This window comes from Pempheris klunzingeri, chromosome 11 (genome assembly GCF_042242105.1).
Source record: "Pempheris klunzingeri isolate RE-2024b chromosome 11, fPemKlu1.hap1, whole genome shotgun sequence".
In the NCBI taxonomy this organism is placed as follows: Eukaryota; Metazoa; Chordata; class Actinopteri; order Acropomatiformes; family Pempheridae; genus Pempheris; species Pempheris klunzingeri.
This window is the reverse complement of record NC_092022.1, coordinates 21,116,155-21,139,017: the sequence shown is the minus strand read 5'-3', so window position 1 is coordinate 21,139,017 and position 22,863 is coordinate 21,116,155. Positions and strand designations below refer to the sequence as shown.

Sequence of the window (22,863 nt, the reverse complement as noted above, 5' to 3'; positions counted from 1 at the left end):
TTCTATATGTCAAGAAGTTAAAGATTTGAAACATCCAAATTAAAAGAAAACATAACTTCCCTACCTCTATTGGTGTCTATCCATGAGGCTAGTTTTAGTTTAATCTTCCCAGATTTAGACATATCTGTCTTTGCTGGTCAGGTCAATGTTTTAACTGTTGTTACAGACGTTCATGGTTCCCAGAGGATGAATCCTAATTACCACCATAAGGATTATGCATTACTCATGTATTTTACTATTTTACTACACACATTCATGTCCTCCTTAACATGAACTGTAACAACTTAGAGATCTTATGGTGATCCCTTAACTTTCCATCTAGCTCTATCAGGTCCAAAAAAAATTTCCAGTGCTTTGTTTTTTGTTTTTTTTCCATCAGCCGCAGCTTTACTGTTTTGTACATTTTCATATATTTTTATGTTCATGCTAATCTAAGATGGTGAACATGCTAAATAGTATATCTGCTAAATATTTTTTTTATTTTTCTACAGTTTCATCAGCGTGAATCACATTTTACCTCTCTCCATTGTACTAGTGTAGAGGCAAACAGACATGTCAGGACCTGGACAGATAAAACCAAAACTATCCTCTTGGACAGATATCACTAGTGAAGTGAGAAATTATGTTTTTTTTCTTAATCTGGGTGAATCAGCTCTTAAAGTTTCATCTCCAGATGCACTGATTCTACCATAGATATTTACAAAACTCTTGACAGTGACTCTACAAAACACACCGAGTCTCCGCCTGGAGTATTGGTGTCACTAAGGTCAGAGAGTCACAGCTCAGCCCAGGCTACAACACTCTCAGGGATTTTCAGCCTGCTTAGACAGCCTCATGCCCCTCCCTCCCTACTGAAAGAGGCCTTTCTATTGCTCTGTCACCCTGGAATCATACGAGATTGAATATGAAGCCTAGCAGCCATCCAAATTGGCACAGTCAGCAATATACCCTAAGGCCATGCCAAAGGCCTGCCTGCCACATCTCATCTGTTTTGTCTGCTCTGAGGATCTAGACTGCCAAGGATGAGGACGGGGGCACAGGCAGAGGCCATCACTCTCTCATTCTAATCAGTTCATCATAATTAAAAGCATTCCCACAGCTTAATAAAATGGCCAAGCTGTGGTTGTAGACTCCTAACAAGGTTTCATACTCCTCTCCGCATACTCCACCAGTAGGCCGGTCTGCATTATCACGCTTTATTTCTCCACGTGTCTCTGGGAAGAATCGCTCTCTGTTTTGAGCTGTGTTTGACTGGTGTGTCTCCTTGTGTAGCTGCAGATGGGGCCCAGCCTGTGGCCACCATCACTCCTTCAGTGCTGAATGTCCAGCAGGGCCAGCGGGCAGAGTTTCGCTGCACAGTGACTGGGAACCCGACCCCTGCCATTGAATGGATCGGTATGACGAGTTAGAGCTCCACTTTTGTTTGTCGAGATATGTTCGTTTGAAAGGGCATTTTCTGTTATGATTCTGAGAAATTCAGTGCGGTACAAAGCCCCAGATGTTAACCGGCAGGTGTGAAATTTCACTCTGCCAGCCCTCAGTGACAGGGTGTAAATCTGTGATTGTTACAGGAGGTCCAGGGAACAGAATGAGTCCCAGAGCTGTGATACGAGGTGGCATACTGACCTTCACAGCAGTGGACCCAGCCGATGAGGGAGAGTACACCTGCAAGGCCCTGAACACTCATGGGGAGCACACAGCGCGTGTTTCCCTCTTTATCCAAAGTATGCTTTGTGTATATGTGTGTGTGTGTGTTTGTGTAATGCATATTGTGGGAACATAAATGTGTTTACAGACATTGTGGGGACTGGCCTTCCTTTTGTGGACAAAATTTAAGTCCCCACAATGTAAAACATTGGATTTTATGGTTAAGATTTGTTTCAGGTTGGGGTTAGTTTAGGTATGTGGTGGTTATGGTCGGGTTAAGCCTCCAGGGAGCTCTTGTAGGCCAATACACTGTCCCTTTAAGTTTAAGTTTCATTTTTTTAAGGGAAAATCATCCCGGTAGAATGAGATTGTTCCAGCGATTTTCAGAGCATTTTTTAATGGTTAAAGGATTTTTTTTTCTTTTTTTTTATAAGCATCTAGCTTGAATCAACACAAGCCTCTCTCTATGTTTTAGCATGTCACAGATAACAACTGCGCTGGTGAAAAATGAACCGTTAACTGTTATACTTTATGTTTGAATTGACAACAATGCATTTTTTTTTTTGGTCAGGGTCTAACCCTAGTGGCATTGGCACCCAGCCCCAAGTCCAAGTCAGTCCCCAAAATATTGAAGTCCACGAGGGCGACACCTTGAGGTTGTACTGCCGAGCGTCGGGATCACCGACCCCGAAGCTCACCTGGCTGAAAAACGGAGGACAAGTCCCCCCACAGGTGAGACAACTCGAGCTGTCTCAGTGCCTGAATGATGACATTAACATGGATCGATGAAGACTGTAACTGCATTTAAATTCTGCTGAGCCATATCTCTGTCTCGCACTTCAAGGTGTGCCCGGTGCCGATGGTATTTCAACATACTGTGCCAGTTTTTACGACTGTTCCAGCATTTTGACCATTTACCTTTATTTTTCCCTCCCTTCTGTTTGTCTCCTCCCACCCTTCTTTTTTGTTGATCCCACCCTGTTCTGACGTTTGCTCAGGCCATTCCCTCTCATGGTTTCCATCAGTTTAAAAGCAACAGTCTCGATGTGTTACAGAGACGTATTGAGGAGCTGCAGGTCTGTCCATCTGTCCGCTGTCTGTCTGTCCTGTCTCGTAGTTCACATCAATTGTCCTCAACTCACCTCGTCTTCACACATTGTCGACTAAGTGCATGATCAAACTTGTCCTTGATTCACACCTTGTAAACCCCATTAATTTACCACAGCTGCTCACTGAGTCCCTTTAGAGCTGATGCCAAATACATTAAAACCATCTAGCTGCGTCTGATTGTCTTCTTAGTGTACTTGCATGCAGTACCTGTTTTAATGTTGCGTTTTATTAATAAATGTCTTCCATAGTCTTTTGTTTTGTACTGTCCACATCATACCATCCCTGACATGTTTGGGCTCTCAGCACCCAGTTGACCCTCATCATTCCACCGAGTGTATTAACAGGACTAAGTATACAGTAGGTACTGTAGGTATTTCAGACATATTTTTCTCCGTGCCAGGCGCAGCCCGCTGCCCCCCTGCCCAAAGGGGTATTGTGTTAGTCTGGTTTCTGCACAGCCCTCCTCGGCTCGGTGAGGGCTCCGGGGCCTGTTTAGTTCTGCCTCAGAGAGCCACTGCGTTGTGTCAGCCTTTCCCAGGGGGAGCTGGGCTCTGCCGTGCGACCACGCAGAAATTCTGTATGCTCTAGCAAACGGCTTGCTTTGAAAACTCGTCAATGGGTTCAGACACACATTGAGCCAGGGCCCGCCTCAGCCACTGCTCGGTTTAGCCTCCCTCACGGTTGAATGGGCCGGAGCTAAGCAGCTTTGTCCATGGATGCCCCAACACCCCCCGGATACAGTAATCCCTCCCCAGACCCTCCCCTCCTGATTCCCCTCCCCTCTGAGGTGTTTCCAAACTTTATCAAAGCTCATTTTCAGCCTTGCTGGGCCTCTGACCGCCATGTGGAGTAGTGTACAAACAAATCAAGTTGTTGATTCCTCATGAGCCAGAGAGTCATGAGAGTTCTTAAATATGAGTGTTGAAAATGCAGGGTTTGGGTTCTTAGTTGATATTTGCTCTGAGACATTTGATGGTGCATTTTTCTAACTCTCTTCACTGTTTTCATTTCATTTTTAAAATCATCAATCATTCATTTTCTTTTAGAATGCAGATAATAGATTAGTAAATGTAATTATCACTGATCATAATATATTAACACACCAATCACTCTAGACGTGTTGGCACTACTTTGTACACAGTTTCATGTACAAAGTACAGTGTCGTAGAAATCATGAACCAAATCCACTTACAGACAGACTTTAGGAATAACAGCCCTTGTCTTGTCTTAAAGGCCCACGCTGTAGTGCTTTTGTGTCGCCACTAGCTAGTAGTAATGTCAGCAATGTCATATTTGTGTTGTTCCAAGGGACGTGAGGCAGGTAAGTGCTGTGCTTCATCTTCAGTATGTGAGCTGTGTGTGTTTTTATGGTGTAAATATTATTAGAGTCATATCTGTATGATTCTGTAAATGTAAATATAATGCTCAGTGTTTTATATCAGCCGTAAGGCAGTGTAATAGATCTAGATATCTAATCTTGTCTCTTATTGGTGTGTCCTCCCCAGGCCCGCATGGACCGCACCGACATCGGTACTCTGCTCATCCCCGACATCAAGATGTCCGACTCAGGCACTTACATGTGTGTCGGTAGCAACAACATTGGCTCAAATAGTGCTCCTATTAAAGTCACTGTGCTCAAAGGTGAGATGCCATGGTAGAAATAGAATCAGCCCACTTTAGAAGTTTCTTGGTGATTGATTGAGACAGTTTTTATTTGGTGGTTTCCATTAAATGGGGATTTACTGACATGGAAACATTGAATGCATCATGATTACCTTGAATTAGAGAATAAATCCATCACGAAACATAATGATAATAAATAAGAGACTGCTATAAGAAGCCCTTTACAACTGATAACATGATACCTTCATAAGTTCATAAGTTTTCTTTCCCTTTCCTTTCCATTGTGACTATACAGGTTATATTCAAGTAAAACCTGAAGTTTTCTTCCAATAATCCACAACCTTCCCCCTCCACCCTCTCACCTGTTCTATCAATATCCCCCTCCCCTGCACAGTCTCCCCCAAGGTTACCCAGCACCTAAGTGAACAGTAGTTTCATAGTAATCATGTCAGTGAAGATGTACTATATTAATGAGAAAGCACAATGGATGTTAAAAATGGAAAAGAGTACAAAAGTACAAAACAAGTATCTGAACATGGATTAACCGGAGTCCTTGAACCATGAGTAACTTCATAGTACATCTAGTAAGGTCACAAGGGCCTGAATGTAAAAGTGAATCTTTTACAGGCAAATATTCATCCTGTGGTGCATCTGTTTGTGTTTCTGCAGCGGACCACATCTCCTCAGTGGTCAGCATCCAGCCATCTATAGCTGATGTGCAGGAGGGCCAGAGTCTGGAGCTCAACTGCTTTGCCCCTGGAAATCCCCCACCCCAAGTCACCTGGACAAGAGCCAGTGGACGCCTGTCCTCTAACCACCAGGTAATCACACAACGATGGAAAAAAGGAAAGATGAAAAATACATACATACATACACTCCCATTTGATTCGATATGTCCCACACACTGGTGAAGGTAATGAATTTTTAGATCTTTGGATGTAATGCAGTAAATCTGGTTATTTGTGATTTTAGAATCACTCCAAAAATACTGCTTTAGTTCCAGGCTTGTTTTGCATGTACAACAGTTTGCACATGGATCTGGATTCTTGCTGAAATCCAATGTGCAGGTTGAGATCTTCTAGAAATGTACAGTACATGCTGCTTGATGCAAGCTGATTCTAAAAACCCATGTTTGTGGAGAGGTATGCATTTGTTTTTGCAATTTTTATTTGCAATATTAGGAATATTAGTACTATTATTTGCCAGTAGTAGTAGCAGTGCTGGCTTGCTGTAATCTTAATGCAATCTTCTTGTTAACTAAACTCCATTCTGCAGGTTCTGGGCAGTCAGCTGCGTATCGTGTCGGCCTCTCCAGAGGACTCAGGGGAGTATATCTGTCGGGTGCAGGGCAACCCAGGAAACCCAGGATCTCACGCACACCAGGCGTCTGTCTCTGTGTCTGTCACTTCATCTTCTTCACGTAAGTTAGTCAACGCTAGAAGTATTTTTTGTATCAAAACAGAATAATAACAAAGAGTCCAGCTCTTAATCAAATTTTCCTGCTGTACTTTACTGTACAGTTTAATCAGACTTGACAGCCCTTACTTTCTCACCAAGGAAATTAGTTGATGGCAGCATCAGTCAGAGACTAGGAAAAACACATTAAGGGCAGGGCATTACATGGCAGGGTGTTGTTCTCAGACTAACACTGCCTCACTTCATGAATGGACTTTCCAGTTGTGCTTTCCAGTGGAGTCCAATGTGACCTCAGATTGAATGATTTTCCTCGCTACTGTCCCATGATCTCATCCTCATTCACTCCTTTCCTGGAGTGTTTGAGTTCTTTATCCGCTGCCAATGAAGCCCGTAGCCACATTGAATAGTAATTTGTTACTTCAGCTTTCTGTGAATAATAATTCAGCTAAATGAAGTGACACCGTGAACGGGAATGTTCAAATAAAGCCTGTCCAGAGCCCAAACCGCTGGTTTCTGCCGCAGGTCTTCAGAGTCCAATCATCGCCATCGAGCCCCACAGTGCTGCAGTGCGCGTCGGGGAATCGGCCAGCTTCAGGTGCAGGGTGTACAGTGGAGCCCAGCCTGTCAGACTGGAGTGGAAACTGGCCAACAACCAGCCGCTGCCAGGTAATAGGCACACACACACAGAGGAATAAACCTGCTTAATGAGTTCTGATTTTATGATGTCATTATTTACAAGCAATTACAGCTGCAATCCACCCATGAATTACAGCTCTGTTACTTCATTTAATGACTAATTTAGAGCTGTTTTCTCTCGACTTGCATTGACATTTTTGCATTACTAAAATATTACATGTTATTTAGCTCAGTTAGATTTGATGGCATGATGTGTCTTGTCTTGTTGAAATGTAGTGGTGCTTTATGATGTGTGTTCAGTGAGTAAATTAAAACGTGTGTGTTGTATCCACTTATTTCTTCAAGTCTCAGATTTGGACTCTTTGGTGTGATGACTATTTATTGCAGTCTTTCCTTAATATTTCTTCGGCTTAGTCCTTTTTACACTTTACACCCCTAATAATGGATTTCTTTAAGCGATGTCTTAGATCCAAGATTGGCAGCAACTCTACATGTCTCTGCCCCTTTAAGTTGCACTATCTATGGCAGATGTAATGTTTTATTTTCTGCTCTTTTCTGCAGATAACATCAAAGTTGGCCCTGATGGGTCTGTCATTACCATTACCAACGCCCGCCCTATGAACCATGGCGCCTACCGTTGTGTGGCGAGCAACCCGTTCGGCATCACCCAAACCCTTGTGTCTTTGATTGTCAAAGGTAAACTACATGCATATCAGCGTGCACACATGGACACAATCATTTTGCTGCAGATGGACTGTTAACGCTTCAGTCACACACACCCCCCCAAAACCTCTGAGTGAAGGGGTCCCTCTAGTGGCTGATTAGATACCAATATTTTGTATCTGTGCCCCTCCAGAGTCTCCTTTGGCTACCGTTACCCCCGCTGGACCTGTGCGTGTCAGGGTGGGAGAAGCCATCAACCTGGAGTGCCAGGCAACAGGAGAGCCCCGCCCCTCAGTCTCATGGCACAGACTGGACAGCAACCGCAAGACCATGCTGAGCAGCCCTGTGCCCATGGAGTCCAATGCAGTCATGCAGGTACTGATACATCTGCTGACACTGTCGGTGTCTGCAGAACAGATTAAGTTATCAGCTTTGCTCAGTTCCAGTTCAAAATGACGTGTATTTTTGAGACATATGCGCTTCTGCTCTTGTGCAGATATTGGTGGCACGTCCAGAAGACAGTGGCACGTATGTATGTACAGCTCGCAGCAACGGGGGCACTACTGAGACCAAGGTGGAGGTCACGGTCGAGGGAGGCTCCCAAGTGCCCTCAGTGCCCAGGGCCTCTGTTCCTGAGCCGCTGATGGTTATGGTGGAGGGGCAGACTGTTACGCTGCGCTGTGAAGCCCATGGTAATGATTGCTAAGAATCTAATTTATACAGCATTCATGTCCTGTCTTTCTGTGGCACTTGAATCACTGTACCAACTTCGTGTACATGAATGTTGCAGGGATACAATATTTCCATTTTTTTCAATTTATTAAAAATTTGTTGAGCATAGAACTTTTGTTTTGTTCTCCAATTTATCTTTCTAGGTTTCCCATCCCCAACCATCACTTGGTCCAAGCTGCGCTCTCCTCTGCCTTGGAGACACAAGGTGGTGAACAACAGCCTGGTGCTGCCCAGCGTCGGCCGCCAAGATTCTGGAGAATACATCTGCAGCGCCACCAACAACATGGGCACCAGCGAAGTCACCATCACGCTAGATGTAGAAAGTGAGTGTTGTGGTTTTGCTGTTTGCTGTCGTTTTATTTTAATGGATTGATTTCATACTCCTGCTTTAAATAGATCATAGACGTAATATACAGTGAGTAGATTTCCTACGTCATATGTCTTCATTTGCAATGCATAAAAACATGTTAACTTATTTCTCTATGTCTTATCTCCAGCCCCTCCTTATGCCACTTCTGTTCCTGACGATGTGGCTGTGCGGGTCGGGGAGGTTATCAGATTGCAGTGCCTGGCCCACGGCACTCCCCCCCTCACCTACACTTGGACCAAGCTGGATGGAAACCTGCCCTCAAGGGCTGAGGTTAGCGGAGGGGATCTTCAGATCAACCTGGCTACTGCAGAGGATGCTGGGAGCTACAAGTGTGTGGCCATCAACAAAGTGGGCAACAGCGAAGTGGTCGCTAAAGTCACAGTCAGATGTAAGTTTGCTGATGCAGTGATTTGACAGAGCCCTAAAACTACTACTTTTCCTCATGTGTAGATAGCTAGAAAATGTTCAAGAGCATCTAAAGATTGAAGTTAACAAGTGAGGAAATGTGTAAGTGTGTGCAAGACCTAAATCATGTCTCTATCCTTCCTCTCTGTAGCTCCCTTGGCAGTGCGCGTGTCACCTCAGGTTGAAGTAAAGGCCCAGGGCAGTGCTGTGGAGTTCACCTGTTCAGCAGCAGGTGGTGTAGAAACCAAAATTGAATGGCTGAAGGAAGGAGGAACCCTGCCACCAAACCACCACATCAAGGATGGGGTGCTCAGGTGACTCATAGCCATCATATGAATATAGAATTAAAGAATAGCTCTGTGTTTGTCTGTCTCAGTACTTTGTCACTTCCCCAACATGTCTGAGATCAAAGCAGATCGGTTCCTTCAGAATATAAAAAGAATCATAAACATATACTTATATAGTTGCTGCAAATGTGACTCAGGTAGTACATTTTGGGGTCTACTTTCAGCCATGTATCTGATGCTCTAGCAAATATAAAAAGCAGTAGGATGGTCTACATTCAGCTGTGTGACATGTGGAGTAAAAAGCTGACCATGGCTTGTTTTAATGTGTGTAATTGAATGTTTCTCTGCAGGATTGAGAACCTCGAGCAGACCAATGAAGGTGTTTATATCTGCAGAGCCAGCAGCGTGTATGGTCAGGCTCAGGACACTGCCAGGTTGACCATCCAAGGTCTGTTACATTCACTGCAGATACACCAGTGCATACCCCGCTTCATTAAAGCCAAATATAACGTGTTGCTTCTCTGCTCTCTTTTCTGTTCCGCAGCTTTGCCAAAGGTGATGATCAACGTGCGGACCTCAGTGCAGACTGTGATGATAGGAAACTCTGTGGAGTTCGAGTGCCAGGCTGTCGGTGACCCAGAGCCCACGGTGAAGTGGAGTAAAGTCGGTGGGTCTTTGCCTGCTCATATTATGGTGAAGGGCGGCATGCTGAGGATCGATCAGGTGACGGAGGCCGACGCCGGACAGTACCGCTGCACGGCCACCAATGACGTAGGCTCAGTGCAGTCCCAGGTGGTCCTTAACGTCCAGTGTAAGTTCACAAAGAGTTTAAAAAAAACACACTATTTTCCTTCCATCACACACAGAAATGCATGCACTTGCACACACACACTTTGATGCATTGCCTATCCTTCCAACCTCGTGTAAATCTTTTGCGTGCTTGCACAGCTCTTCCTCAAATTGCTGCGCTGCCTGAAACTAAGGAGGTGACAGTTGGGTCTGATGCAGTCTTACCCTGTGTGGCCTCAGGATACCCTGTACCTGAGATCAAATGGTCCAAGGTGACTAAAATAATTCTGTAATTCAATAAACTTAATTTTTCTTTATATTATATGTAATTATATTATATTAGATACTTGATGTCTATTTTTTGTAGATATTTGTTGATGCTGATCTCATTTATAATATTGTTCGTTTCATTTCTTTTTGCATCCAGCTGGAAGGAGAGCTTCCTCCTAAGTGTTTCCAGGACATCAATGTGCTGACGGTTCCTGGGGTCACCCATGATGATTCTGGGACATACGTCTGCACCGCGTCTAACAAACAGGGAAAAGTTGAAGCTTTCACTACACTTGAAGTTCACGGTTAGTCTGTAGGAAGGATGCTGATCAATGACAGAAGTGTGAATTTGCACAGATGTTTGAATCTAACTGTAAGATAATGTGCTCTTTCAGAGAGAGTGATGCCATACTTTGCCCAGGAACCCTTGTCTTACCTCACCCTGCCCACCATCAAAAATGCCTACAAGGCTTTCAGCATTAAGATCAACTTTAGACCTGATAATGTTGATGGTAAGGAAGTACAACCTCAACAGTTTGATTGTATAATATATTATTTTACACCGTTTTCTTATTGAATCTTGCCGTGTGGTAATGCTTTTTGCTTTTTGTACTATGTTTGTCATGTTTCCTGATGTATAATTTCACTGCGTCTTCTGTCCCTTCCCTCTCTCCCTCACATCTTCCTCTCACCCACGCGGTGGGAAGGTCTCATATTGTACGCTGGTGAGTCTCAGTCCTTGAGAACCACAAAAACTCAAGAGTGATGTTGGCAGTACTGCTTTTTTTTGCCTCCATCAGACTTTCACACACTGCACCCAGAGCAGAGCTGATTTAGGGGCTGTGAAAGAGATGCAAGATGGTGCATGGCCTATGTTTTCATACAGGCTTTTTGGTTGTGATCACAAAGCCACTCATCAGATTGTCAATAGCACAAGTCTACTTCGTCAGCTTGTACACTGCCTGCATAGCAGCGCTGCTGCTTAAAACCAGTCCTTGAGTGCTAGAACTGTATAAATGCAACGCAGCGTTTATTACTTAAGCTTCCCTGCAGTTCTAAAAATGTTACTGTAAGTCAAATGCTGCCATATTAAAGGAAAATATATGGCTGTTAGTCTTTATATTGACTTGCAACTTACAGTATGTGTGACTGTTTCAAACAAGCTACAAAAGCTATGTGAACACGCTTGACTGCTGTTTAAATGTGTGACACAAACATCCACGGCATATTATGTGTAAACTCATTTTACACTTAAATAGCTTTGTGTTGCACATTTACGCGAGTTTCTCTCTCTAGATCGCTCCTTTTCACAACCGCCAGAGATTCTGTAGACAGACGTCCGAGGGCATGCTCCCTTCTCCCCCCTGTGAGCCTCCGTGGCTCCCGTAAAGCATGTGTCCCCCCGGCATGTGGAGACAGAAGCAGCAGGACTAGTAACATGTCGTGACCGGTTGCACTCAGCAGCCCAGTGATGCCCAGATAGGATGGCAGGTTATAGCCTGGCTCTGGTTGGCTTTAAACTTGCCTCACCGCAGCATGCTGCTTTACCATCCAGCTTTTCAAAGAGTTTACCATGTGTTTGAATGCAAACGATGTCCATCCTAACAAGTCTAAACTCACGTTTAGTCCTAAATCTGGATTTCCTTGAGTGAAAGTTTCTACTAGTGGGAGCAGGTGATTATTTTGGGAATGTGACAGAAGTAAATGCCATTATTATAGACAAAGCTGAAGAGCTGAATTTGTCCATACTGGAAGATTAAGTAAAACCACTGGATTTATTGACTTATTAAGATGGATATAAAATGTGCATTTAGGATGATGTTTGTACTAATACTCGCTCACCCCGTTGTGTGGTAAAGGTATGATCCTCTACAATGGCCAGAGAAGGACCACAGGAGCAGACTTTATCTCTCTGGGACTTGTGGGCGGCCGCTTAGAGTTCAGGTCAGTGTTTATCGGTCTTAAACTAATTTACCTAAACACAGCATGATGATCTTGTTGGTAACCATTTGTTATGTTGTCTCAGGTTTGACGTGGGCTCTGGCATGGCCACCATACGCGACCCCAACCCAGTCAAACTGGGAGAGTTCCACACAGTTGAGCTGTATCGCAACCACACCTTGGGCTACATCATTGTAGACGGAGGGGAGCCCATCAACGGCAGCTCACAGGTACTTCAGGCAAATGTGCATCCCTTCAGTCTCATATACGGTTAATATCAGTTAATGTGTTACACAACTGCACTTTTCCTCTTAACAGGGCAAGTTCCAGGGCCTGGATCTGAATGAGGAGCTGCACGTGGGTGGTTACCCCAACTACACCGTCCTCGCCAAAACTGCTGGCATTAAGACTGGTTTTGTTGGTAAGACGTCGCTCTGTTTACAACATCACAGAAAATACTGGATGGAGAAAAAGTCTTATTGGTGTGTGGGCTTATTTATCATCACTGCTACGTAGGTTGTATTCGTCAGCTGGTCATACAAGGTGAGGAAGTCATCTTCAAAGACCTTGACCGCAGCTCTACCGGTGTCACAAACTGTCCCACCTGCAAAGACCAACCATGCCAGGTCAGTTACATCCATCCACTTGATGTTTTTGGGGTATTTGCCATGTGTTTAATTCCATAATAGCCAGTTCATTTCTTCCATGTCATTATTCAGAACGGAGGGAAGTGTGAGGACTCAGATGCCAGCTTGTACAAGTGCAGCTGCCCGAGAGGATTCACAGGCAGCAACTGCCAGCACCACTCATCCCTGCACTGCCACTCAGGTACAGCTCCACCCGGCCACACGAATGAATCAAAGCACCTGGATGCTGCTATCAACACTATCCACATGCACCATTAACAGTATAACAACAAGTAAATGATAATAAAGTTGTGTTTTGTGTCTCTCTTTGTGACCTGACCTCTCACAGAGGCCTGTGGACCAGATGCCACTTGCATCAACCGCCCAAATGGCCTGGGCTATGACTGCCGCTGCCATCTTGGCAAGTTTGGAAACAAATGCATGGATGGTAAGACAGGAAGTTCATCTCATCCGGCCAATGAAATATTCCAAGTATTTTCAAGACACACAGTTTCGTTGTGGACATTTTTAATTAAATATCTTTAAGAAGACATTCAAAGTTTTAATGCATTTTTCGCCTGGTTCTCTTTCACTAGGGGAATTGGTCACCACTCCACTGTTTGATGGCGAGGAATCATACATAGCCTATCCTCCCCTGACCAACATCCATGATGACCTGCGCGTTGAGCTGGAGTTCAAGCCCCTGGCAAGAGATGGCTTGATGTTCTTCTGTGGAGGGAAGAAAATGAAGGTGGAGGACTTTGTTGCCATCTCCATGGTGGAGGGACACGTGGAGTTCAGATATGAATTAGGCACAGGTAAAGTATCAAAACAAAGTTGTTGTGGCTACAGGTGCAGAAAGGTATTCATGTATTTTGAATGCGTATGAGATTTATTTTTAGGGACAGTAAAATCTTTCTGTGCCGGTCTTGATTTTCAGGCCAGGCGATCCTTCTCAGTTCGGAGCCAGTCTCTCTGGGCCAGTGGCACAGAGTTGTGGCCGAGCGGAACAAGAAGGCCGGTCACCTGCGGGTCGACCAAGGCCCAGTGGAGAGGAGGATGTCTCCAGGAAAAGCTCAGGGCCTCAATATCCACACCCCCATGTACCTGGGAGGGGTCCCCAACATGGATATCCTGCCTAAACCGGCCAATGTCAGCAAAATGTTTGAGGGATGTGTAGGAGAGGTGAGATGTTTCTGCTGAAATAGGAAACAAAACAAAAGATCATTAATATTGTTCTGTATGTTTTAGTTTAAACTCAATAATCTCCCTTGGGATAAGTAAAGCAATACCTTATCTCATCGTGTTTGCACTGCCTGCTTAGGTTTCAATCAACAACAAGAAGGTGGACTTGTCCTACAGCTTCACAGAAAGTAAATCTATCCGCAAGTGTGTGGACAGCAGCCCCTGTGACCGCCGGCCCTGCCTGAACGGAGGGCGCTGCATGTCGAATGCTGAATATGAGTATCAGTGCCTCTGTAAGGATGGATTTGAAGGTTAGTGCTCAAGGTTGAAATCTTCTTAACACTGGAAATAATAGTTGTGGACTTTGTTGCATAATCTGCACTGCAATTGTGTTTTCTGACCATTTTTCAATTCACTTTTTATGACTGGAACATTTTCTAAGTTGTTCTTTTTCGAAGGCAACCTTCTTAACCATAAACTATGCTCACTGGCTTCAAGGAAATGAAACGTTGTAGGTGCATTAGGACAAAAAAAAAAATCTGGTTAGAAATTTAACTCCTATTTGCTTTTTTGCAACATCTGGTTATTTTTCAGTTAAAACTGGTAAAATAATGAGCTTTTCAATGTATTCTACCCAAACCCTCATGGACTTGCTCTGCCTTTAGAGTGAACTTCACCCCTCCCCCATATCTGGTATGTGACCCTGCAGGTGAGCGTTGTGAGGTGGCGAAAGACGTGTGTCAGAGCAACCTTCAGTGCCAGAACGGCGGCAGCTGTGTCGACGGCCAGTGTGTGTGTACACCCGGCCACGTGGGCCTGAACTGTGAAGAAAGTAAGTATTGACTAGCCACATAAACATCACATCAAAATCAAAGCCAGAAATATCACAATGTGTGGGTTAAATGTTTTAATTGTGCTCAGTAGCAGCCAATTTGTCTAAATGCACTTCTGGAAAAAAATCTCCCCTACAGCACACGTCTGCATACACCTGCATCCTATAGACAAACATGTTCATCATCAAAGCAGAGAGACTAAACTCGCTGCCAGAAATGAGCCACATGACTCACATTCTCCACATGAAGCCCCTCTAACATCAGAGAGTGCTTTGCATGCTGGGAGGGTCAACCCCTAAGTGATAACGTATGTCTTTACCCCTGCACTCTCATGGCTATATCCTGCACAAACAGGCCACGTCTCCAACTTCCCCGAGGCCCCGTGGAGTTTGGAGGCTAGCGAGGCAAATGGTACAGTATCTCAATGTTCAGTCTGCCTGACACGACCGTCACTAACAGGGGGCCCATCTGAGTTTGAGGGGGCCCCGCGTCCCTTCCGAGCTCAACCCGAACTGCCTACTGCCTAACACATGTTTGCGCATAAACACAAACCAAACATGCGTCTGTACTCAACTGGCAACTGAGGCTCTTATCCCCCGTTGGAAAGTTGGGAGAGGGGAATTCTGCATCTGCTCTAAATGGTAATAGGGAGGTGGACTGTAGCAACTGAATTGTGCTGCCTGTTTTTGGACACATATAAAATGTGGAATTCCCCTTGTTTTTGTGTCTCCCTGTCATCATGTCAATGCCTGTAAGATGGCTACTCACAACATAAAAACTTGTTTCCGTCTTCTTTAAGAATGCCTGTCTACACAACAAGATAAACACACACAAAAAAACCAACAACGTGTTTTTCGTCAGAACATTCAATCTGCTCCACACATGTACACTGTTACTAACAACTCAAGCCGTCTGTTCAGAGCACAGTGTGATGGCGTTTGGGTGATTTGAGATGTATTTCGAGCATATCGCGTACATAATGTGGTATTTGTGCATGGACCCTGGGTGAGTTCAGTTTGATCTCTGTAAAAGGTCAGAGATGGTGTAGCGCGTGAGGAATGGCAAATAACTCGCTCATGTGTTGGTGAGGACTGTCAGAGGAGTTTGCATCATGGAGCCTGGTTTGGTTGTACTGAAGACTTTTGTCGATTTTGCGATTGCTGTATTTGTGAATGGATTTTGTGACGAATTGTAGGATTATGATATTTTACTTTATATGAATATATATATATGTGTGTTTAAAGTGAGAGAAGAAATACCGTTATTTTACTCATACAAATGAAGAGTTGCAGTTACACCCAGTTGTTATGGCATGTAGCTTATGGTGGGGGACATTACTGAGCCAGTAACATGTGTCATTTCTTCCTTTAAGAGCTTTAAATACCACCAGCATATGAAATATTCTGCTAAGCGACTTCCATGACTGAAAAACCTCTCTGTCTTTAACTGTTAGATCTAACCAAGCCTGTCTTGCCAGGGTTCCTTCCATACTTTCACCACTGGAGGTCACCGTAACAGTGGGGATGAAAGTTCCCTGCAGCCTTTTATATGCGTGTCCTTTTAAATTCATATTTACTGTATTTTTTGTAGATTCACCCTATCAGTACGCAGCACATTTCCACGATGATGGATACATTGCCCTTCCTAAATCCATTTTCCCAAGAAGGTGAGTGTAGTTTATTCCCCCGACACCGTTTTACTCTCACAGATTTAACCATACGGTCTCTGATGATTGATTCATCAAGAGTAAAATCATAATTTTTTTTTCTGTTTCAGTGCCCATGACTCACCAGAGACCATCGAGCTGGAGATCAAAACCAGCTCCTCTGAGGGTCTGATTTTGTGGCAAGGAGTGGTAAGTCCTGGTCCTGTCTTGAGACTTATCCTGAGGACCGAGCAACAGTTTAATCCAAATCCTAAACCTTGTATTCAGGTCCCTCCCTTCAAACCTTTTCATCCTTGCTACCACACCTCAGCATCCTTAATCATCGCCATCACCCCCATCTGTGAAGAAGTGACGCACATTAATGTCCTCATAACATTCAGTGACTTTTGGACTTACACGTCAACAATTATACATCACTCACACAATGCTGCATTTTCTTGACTGGCCACTGTCATCACTCTGTCTAACTCATACACACCACTGAGGCTGTAACATTGTTGGGCATGTTGGCTGCGAGCCCGGCTGTCTCTGACACCACTAAATAAATGCATGTTGCTTCTCTAACTCCCCCTCCATTTTCCTCAGGAGACCAAAGGCGCACGCAATTTGCGAAAGGTGCATGCTAGTAAAAAGGTATCCACGCAAACACAAGACACCTCCTTATTTATCTGGCATGTTTCATACCATGTGCTTTCCGTACAAACACGTATAGTACAACAATTATAAGATATTTCTGAAGAACCAGGCGATTGATCTGAAATGAAATGTTTGTATTGCACAATGTGCACAATGCTTCTCTTGTCACTGTTGTTTTGCATCGAAGGTTTCATGCCACACTTGTACAAATACTGTCGGGAACAATGCGTTTGCTTTGCCTCATGCTTGTTATTATAACGCTCTGTGTGGAAATTTACTGCGGGGTAGCTGGTCAGTAATTCAAAATACTGAGCCACACAGCCTCTTCTTCCTCTGCTGACTCAGCACGTTTATTTCCAGGAACTCGGAGAACACGGCAAAGGCAAGGATTTCATCAGCCTCGGCCTACAGAATGGACACCTTGTTTTCAGGTGACTCAGCCCTGTAACCATGTAGTTCTGCTGACATCTGGAGGAGTGTTAGTAGTATTATTATTATCAGTTTCAGCCTGTATTAACATTGTAGTAATACTGATGATTTGTATGATATCCAGCTACCAGTTGGGCAGCGGAGAGGCAGAGATCTTGTCCCGGAAGTCCATCAATGATGGGCGGTGGCACAAGATCACAGCAGTCAGGTATGATTGCACATTACATATATAAATACACTGTATATACTTGGAGAAACTAACCATTAAATGTTTTTAACAAAGTGCTTGCACACCATAAACCCTTTAAAAGACAGGTGTGTAGGACTAAACCAGGAATCCTACACACTGTTGGTGACTTGATTCATGCTAATTACAATGTTTTAGTTGGTAAAACTGATGATGAAGGTTTCAGAGAATGATGAAGGTCTACCAACTAAAGTAATGTAATGAAATAAAATGAGCTGAAGTGACCAACATTGTGTAAGTGCCTTCTTAGTTACTTCTCTTCAAAGTAACGTTCACTTATAAGTGTATTACCCTGCAATAAAAAACATGATTTTCACTGTTACTAATTACTGGAACTCGTAAATCAAGGTTGTTCTAATTGTATCATTTGTTCTGTTGTCATATAATTAGCCCAATAACTTTCTAGCTACATCGTTTATTTCTTTAATTATATACTGTACTAACTACATCTGCTACCATCAACTGCATCTGCACTTTTCAGATTTGTCGGTGCGTGTTGACTACTTGTGTTTGTCTCCTCATGTTTTCTGTTGCTTGTAGAACTGGAAAAGATGGATACATCCAGATTGACGGAGGAGCGGCGCTACACGGACAGTCTAAAGGCAGAAGCCTCATGGTCAACACCAAAGGCAGTATATACCTTGGTGAGTGGGCCGAAAGTACGGAGTTATCATAAGTGAGAAGTTATCAGACAAGTCAGATATATAACAGGAAACATCAATAAAAAGTATTTTTAAATTTGTGAATAATTTTGCTTTCCTGCAACAGTTACTCAAAACCCAAAAACCCTTTTTATTAAAGGTTTTATAGTTGATAAATAAAATCTAAACTTAATTTATTTAATTCTTTTTTTTTCTCACTATTTGATTATTATTTATTTCCTCTTTCTGTATTCTTCAGACACATTTAATCATTTATCTGTTCCCTATTTTCACCAGCTAATTATAACAAAATTTCACACAAATATCTAAAAGAATAAAGTGATGAAGTGATGATATTTTATGTCCAAAGGTCAAAGGTTAATGCCACTGTGACATCATAATGTTTTATAACACTTTCCTGGCTCTTATTCAGCACCATAGCTCAGGAACAGAAGGGAAGATTGTGACACTAATCTCTGGTCTGGGCAGACGTAGACACAAACTGAAATGTCATTGGCTGAAGCATACAACTAAGAAGCAGTAATTGTAGTTGATTGTTAATATCTTGCTCCACTGAAGTTACACATTTTTGCTTTTCCCACATTTTGTCAGCTATTGAATGCCACATGACAGAGTTTGTCACTGCAGTAATTTACAGTTGTGTCTTATTTACTTGATCTTCTATAGTTCTTCCATCCATTATCTATATGGCTTATCCTTAAGGGTTGGGGTTGGGGGGGGGGTCTCAGCTGACTCTGGACGAGAGGCGCGGTACACACTGGACTGGCCGCCAGCCAATCACAGGGCTGACTAATAGAGACAGACAGCCATTCACACTCACACCTACAGGCAGAGTCACCAATTAACCTGCATGTCTTTTGACTGTGGGAGGAAGCCGGAGTACCTGGAGAAAACCCCCGCGAGCACGGGGAGAACATGCGAACTCCACACAGAAAGGTTCAAGATTCAAACTGTACACCAGCCGAATAGCAGATTTGAACCTGGAACCGTCTTGTTGTGAGGAAACAGTGCTAACCAGCACCAACGTTCTTCCAAATTAGTGAAATTATCTGGGTTATCTATTTCAAGTCGTACCAGAGAACAAAATTTCCTCTCCTCTGTTTTGTGGCTCAAAATGTCCAAAGAAGAAATGTATCACTGGCGGCTGATTACGTCTGCTCTCTCTCGTGTGCCAGGCGGAGCCCCAGACATGGTTGCTATGACAGGGGGGAAGTTTTTGTCGGGAATGACGGGCTGCGTGAGGAACCTGGCGCTGATGAACGCCCGGCCGGGACAGCAGCCCGCCCAGGCCATCGACCTGCAAGGCCATGCAGCCCACGGCATCAACGTGCAGCCATGCTCTTCATAGATCCCAGCACACTCAAAAAAAACCACACATGTACACACACAGAGACTTTGGAGTGATGTCACACATACACACACACACACACACACAAACACATACAGCAGACTCACACAGAGAGACTTACACACAAAGAGGCTGACACAAACTTGGTGCTTTGCTGCTACCAAAAAAAAAAAATAATCATGATGACACAACAGGATATGTTTCTTTGTGTGCAGTAAAACCAAAAAAGAGAGAAAAAAATGAAACGATATTAACAAGTCTTCTCTTCCTCAGTGTTGTATTCTCAATGAAGGACTATTAACACAGGAGAACCAGTACAGTTTACATACTTCCAGCAGTAGTTTTAGCCATGAGAAGAGTAAGAGTAAAACATATTAGGCCTTCTACGATGGGTCAGATCCTATGGAGTTGGAGATGTTTTTACAGCACTGAATTTTTATTTATATACATATGAATATATATATATTATATTTGTGGGGGAAAACATGCAAACTAACCATAACTGCTCTTCAACTTTCCTAGAGTTTATTCTGGGTTCTAATACTGTGTGTCCAGGGCTTTTTAAAGGCCTAACTGTATTAATACTTGAAAATGTTAAGGCCTTCTTTCTTCACTTCTGTAGAGGAACCTTTTTCTTTTTTTTTTGTTTTTTTGCGAGCATGCTTACAGTCTTTTGCAAATCGTTGGGAGAGGAGCGCTACACGGTCACAGTCACATGCAGCTTCAGTACACAACTCAGGTCATCAAATACAAATTAATAACCGCAAATGTTACATGTTACAGCTTTAACTCGGCTGGTTTTTGTTTCTTTTTTGCTTTGCAAGTCATTCGCAGCGCTGTTGTGTCTTCTGTGTCTGTATTTTTTCTTTTTTTTAATGAAAAAGAAAGAAACCTTGGTGCTAATATCAGACATGAAGATACAGCACGTAGTCGTATGGTTTACGTCTTTGTCTGTCGTATGTCTGTAGAGGTGGTTTTTTTTACTAATTTGGTTACTTAGACTAAGAAAACTATCTAAAACAGTACACACTAGCGTCACATTTGTCGATATGCATGCCGTTTGAGGTTGATTTTATAAGAATATGGCATGATTTGTTGCCTCCACAGCCTTATTTGATTGAGTAGATCTCAAAAAAAGCAGTTTTAAAGTACTGAAAAGGGTGTAATTTTTTATGTGTGGTTGTTAAAGATGTTGTTTTATGTGTGAAACTATCTGCCAGTCAGGTAGATATCTCTATCAGTGGAGAATGAGCGTGTATGCTTGTAGATTTATTGGCTATGTTTGTCTCAGCCCCTTCCATTTCTCACAGGCCACTCTTCTTAAGTATGGAGTCATGTATGTGTGTGTATTTGTGTGTGTGTGTGTGTGTGTGTGTGCGCGCGTGCGTGCGTGTGCTTGTGTGTGTCATTATCCATATCCTCAGGAGGGTCAACCCAGAACTGCCTCAAGATGTTACTTAATTTTCAGGTTTGGTAGCTTTAGCGACAATTCAGTAAGCTATAAAACTCTGAAGGCTCTGTGGTTCTGTGGGTTGTTTTCTCTGCAGAGGGAGATTCATCTGTCACAAACAGCAGTAGGACACAGTTGGGATAGCGTTTGGGTCGTGTGGGAATGCAGTGGAAGCCTCCTGCAGGTGCTGTGACCAGTTGTGTAGCTCTAAAAAAAAAAAGCATGCTCGCCCACCTTTAGTCGACCACACCGCAAAACCACGACGGCAAGATCACTTTGGGGTCACAAACCATATCTCTCCTTTTTGTAAGCTTAAAATATTTGTATTAATATCCTAAAAAAAAATGAGCACTATCCTTTAACTTAGAGTCGCTTCATTTTTATTTATTCTATGTTTTTTGTTTTTTCTTTTCCTCTTTTTCATCGCTTTTGTTTCAAGGCTTGGTTCTGCTGTCTTAGAGCAATCACAGGAGCTTGCTATTTTCTTTTCCTCTGGTTATTGTGTATTGCCTCCCACATCCCCTTGTTTTTCCCCTCATGTTTGAGTTTGATTACGGCCCCCTGGTAAGTTCAGTTCCTCAGAAACCCCCAATAAAGTTCCATGAAAGGTTAATATGTAATACTTCACAGGAACTGCCTGGTCAAACTTTTGGAAACTGGTCTTACTATTCACTCGATGAAAAAAGTCTTAGGCTCCAAAATGCAACAAATGAATTAATATTATCTGCACAGAATGGTGTCACCATGTGGATTGAAAAGAGCCACTGCTGTGGTCCAGGTTTAGGACACTGACGCAGAGAATGACTGTGTGTGCGCCCCGTGTTGGGTGCCTTTTGTGTATCTGCTCTTAAACTGGATTTTCATATATACACTGTACACTCTTGCCCAGTGCAAAGTTGTCAAGAAACTGCCACTGTTTTTTTTGTTTTTTTTTTGGTTGTTTTTAGGCCATTGCAAAATATGAACGGTGCACTTTTAGTAATGATGGACATTTTTATTTTGAAATGTTTTAAACATTTTGCAATCTCACTTCTGAATGGCAGAAAAAGCGGATAACTCAGTTAAATGAATGAAATTGTACCAGATGAAATATTGTCCATGTCAGGACGACCTGACATCCATTTCCAGTGTTGAAAAGATGCTCCCCTTGCCCTTGGTGTTTCTTAATTAAAAACAAAATTCATGTGCTATTTGTAATCTCGTGAGTTTTCTTTTTTCCCTTCTGCATTGCTGTGTTCTGCTGTATGTTGGGAGGCTTGTTTGGATGCAGCCGAACCACATTGTTCCCAAATAATCCATTGTGCAGGTAAGCCTTAAGCCCTGTCCCTGAAAAGAGGCCGATTACACTGCCTATTAAAAGTTAAGACCCAATGTTCTCGGTTTGAGGTTACACCCAAATCAGGTTTCTAAAATAAACCTGTCCCATGGGTACAGTACTCTCACCTTACACAGTCCACTGTGTGTTTTTATTAAATGACCTCACCAAGAGATAGATATGTAAGTGAATGTGCTGGCAAAAGTTGGACAAACAAAAAAGACACGGTTAAGTAGGTTGTCAATAGTGACAGTGATAGTGTACTCATCGCTTCTATAGAAAGTACAGTGTCATAACAGCAGTGTACATTACTGTGCATTATGAATATTCTGTACAAGTGATTAATATAAGAATGTTGCGGTTAGTCAGACATAATACAGTGCAAAGGTTATGTAGAACAGAGTTAAACAGTTCGGTTCTGCTGACACTTCATCCTGAAGCAGACAGAACAACGTCAGTGACAACAGGGTGCAGTTATGTAACCAGATTAGAAGCCCCCTCCTCCTCAGAGAGACAGGGTGGGGGGGTTACCTGTGCATAAACATTAGGACTAATCTTCTGTCAGTGTATCAGAGGA

General features: G+C 43.2%; 1 protein-coding gene across 1 annotated transcript in view; it reads left to right on the top strand.

Moving 5' to 3' along the window:
* hspg2 (heparan sulfate proteoglycan 2) overlaps positions 1 to 22,161 on the top strand; it is an 88,831-nt gene extending 66,670 nt beyond the window's left edge. The window contains exons 52-89 of the mRNA XM_070839043.1: positions 1,273 to 1,395; positions 1,572 to 1,724; positions 2,219 to 2,379; positions 2,646 to 2,723; positions 4,263 to 4,398; positions 5,050 to 5,201; positions 5,656 to 5,800; positions 6,319 to 6,462; positions 6,994 to 7,128; positions 7,289 to 7,470; positions 7,592 to 7,787; positions 7,971 to 8,150; positions 8,325 to 8,585; positions 8,754 to 8,916; positions 9,240 to 9,337; positions 9,434 to 9,700; positions 9,838 to 9,950; positions 10,106 to 10,253; positions 10,344 to 10,460; positions 10,656 to 10,673; positions 11,808 to 11,892; positions 11,975 to 12,119; positions 12,208 to 12,310; positions 12,406 to 12,515; positions 12,609 to 12,717; positions 12,865 to 12,963; positions 13,112 to 13,333; positions 13,456 to 13,700; positions 13,840 to 14,011; positions 14,410 to 14,532; positions 14,888 to 14,944; positions 16,124 to 16,199; positions 16,310 to 16,388; positions 16,785 to 16,832; positions 17,196 to 17,266; positions 17,389 to 17,472; positions 18,052 to 18,155; positions 19,349 to 22,161. Of these exons, the coding sequence (XP_070695144.1) occupies positions 1,273 to 1,395; positions 1,572 to 1,724; positions 2,219 to 2,379; positions 2,646 to 2,723; positions 4,263 to 4,398; positions 5,050 to 5,201; positions 5,656 to 5,800; positions 6,319 to 6,462; positions 6,994 to 7,128; positions 7,289 to 7,470; positions 7,592 to 7,787; positions 7,971 to 8,150; positions 8,325 to 8,585; positions 8,754 to 8,916; positions 9,240 to 9,337; positions 9,434 to 9,700; positions 9,838 to 9,950; positions 10,106 to 10,253; positions 10,344 to 10,460; positions 10,656 to 10,673; positions 11,808 to 11,892; positions 11,975 to 12,119; positions 12,208 to 12,310; positions 12,406 to 12,515; positions 12,609 to 12,717; positions 12,865 to 12,963; positions 13,112 to 13,333; positions 13,456 to 13,700; positions 13,840 to 14,011; positions 14,410 to 14,532; positions 14,888 to 14,944; positions 16,124 to 16,199; positions 16,310 to 16,388; positions 16,785 to 16,832; positions 17,196 to 17,266; positions 17,389 to 17,472; positions 18,052 to 18,155; positions 19,349 to 19,521 (5,075 nt within the window). The 3' untranslated portion in view covers positions 19,522 to 22,161. The remainder of the gene's footprint in view (positions 1 to 1,272; positions 1,396 to 1,571; positions 1,725 to 2,218; positions 2,380 to 2,645; positions 2,724 to 4,262; positions 4,399 to 5,049; positions 5,202 to 5,655; positions 5,801 to 6,318; positions 6,463 to 6,993; positions 7,129 to 7,288; positions 7,471 to 7,591; positions 7,788 to 7,970; positions 8,151 to 8,324; positions 8,586 to 8,753; positions 8,917 to 9,239; positions 9,338 to 9,433; positions 9,701 to 9,837; positions 9,951 to 10,105; positions 10,254 to 10,343; positions 10,461 to 10,655; positions 10,674 to 11,807; positions 11,893 to 11,974; positions 12,120 to 12,207; positions 12,311 to 12,405; positions 12,516 to 12,608; positions 12,718 to 12,864; positions 12,964 to 13,111; positions 13,334 to 13,455; positions 13,701 to 13,839; positions 14,012 to 14,409; positions 14,533 to 14,887; positions 14,945 to 16,123; positions 16,200 to 16,309; positions 16,389 to 16,784; positions 16,833 to 17,195; positions 17,267 to 17,388; positions 17,473 to 18,051; positions 18,156 to 19,348) is intronic.
* Positions 22,162 to 22,863: the final 702 nt, after the last annotated feature.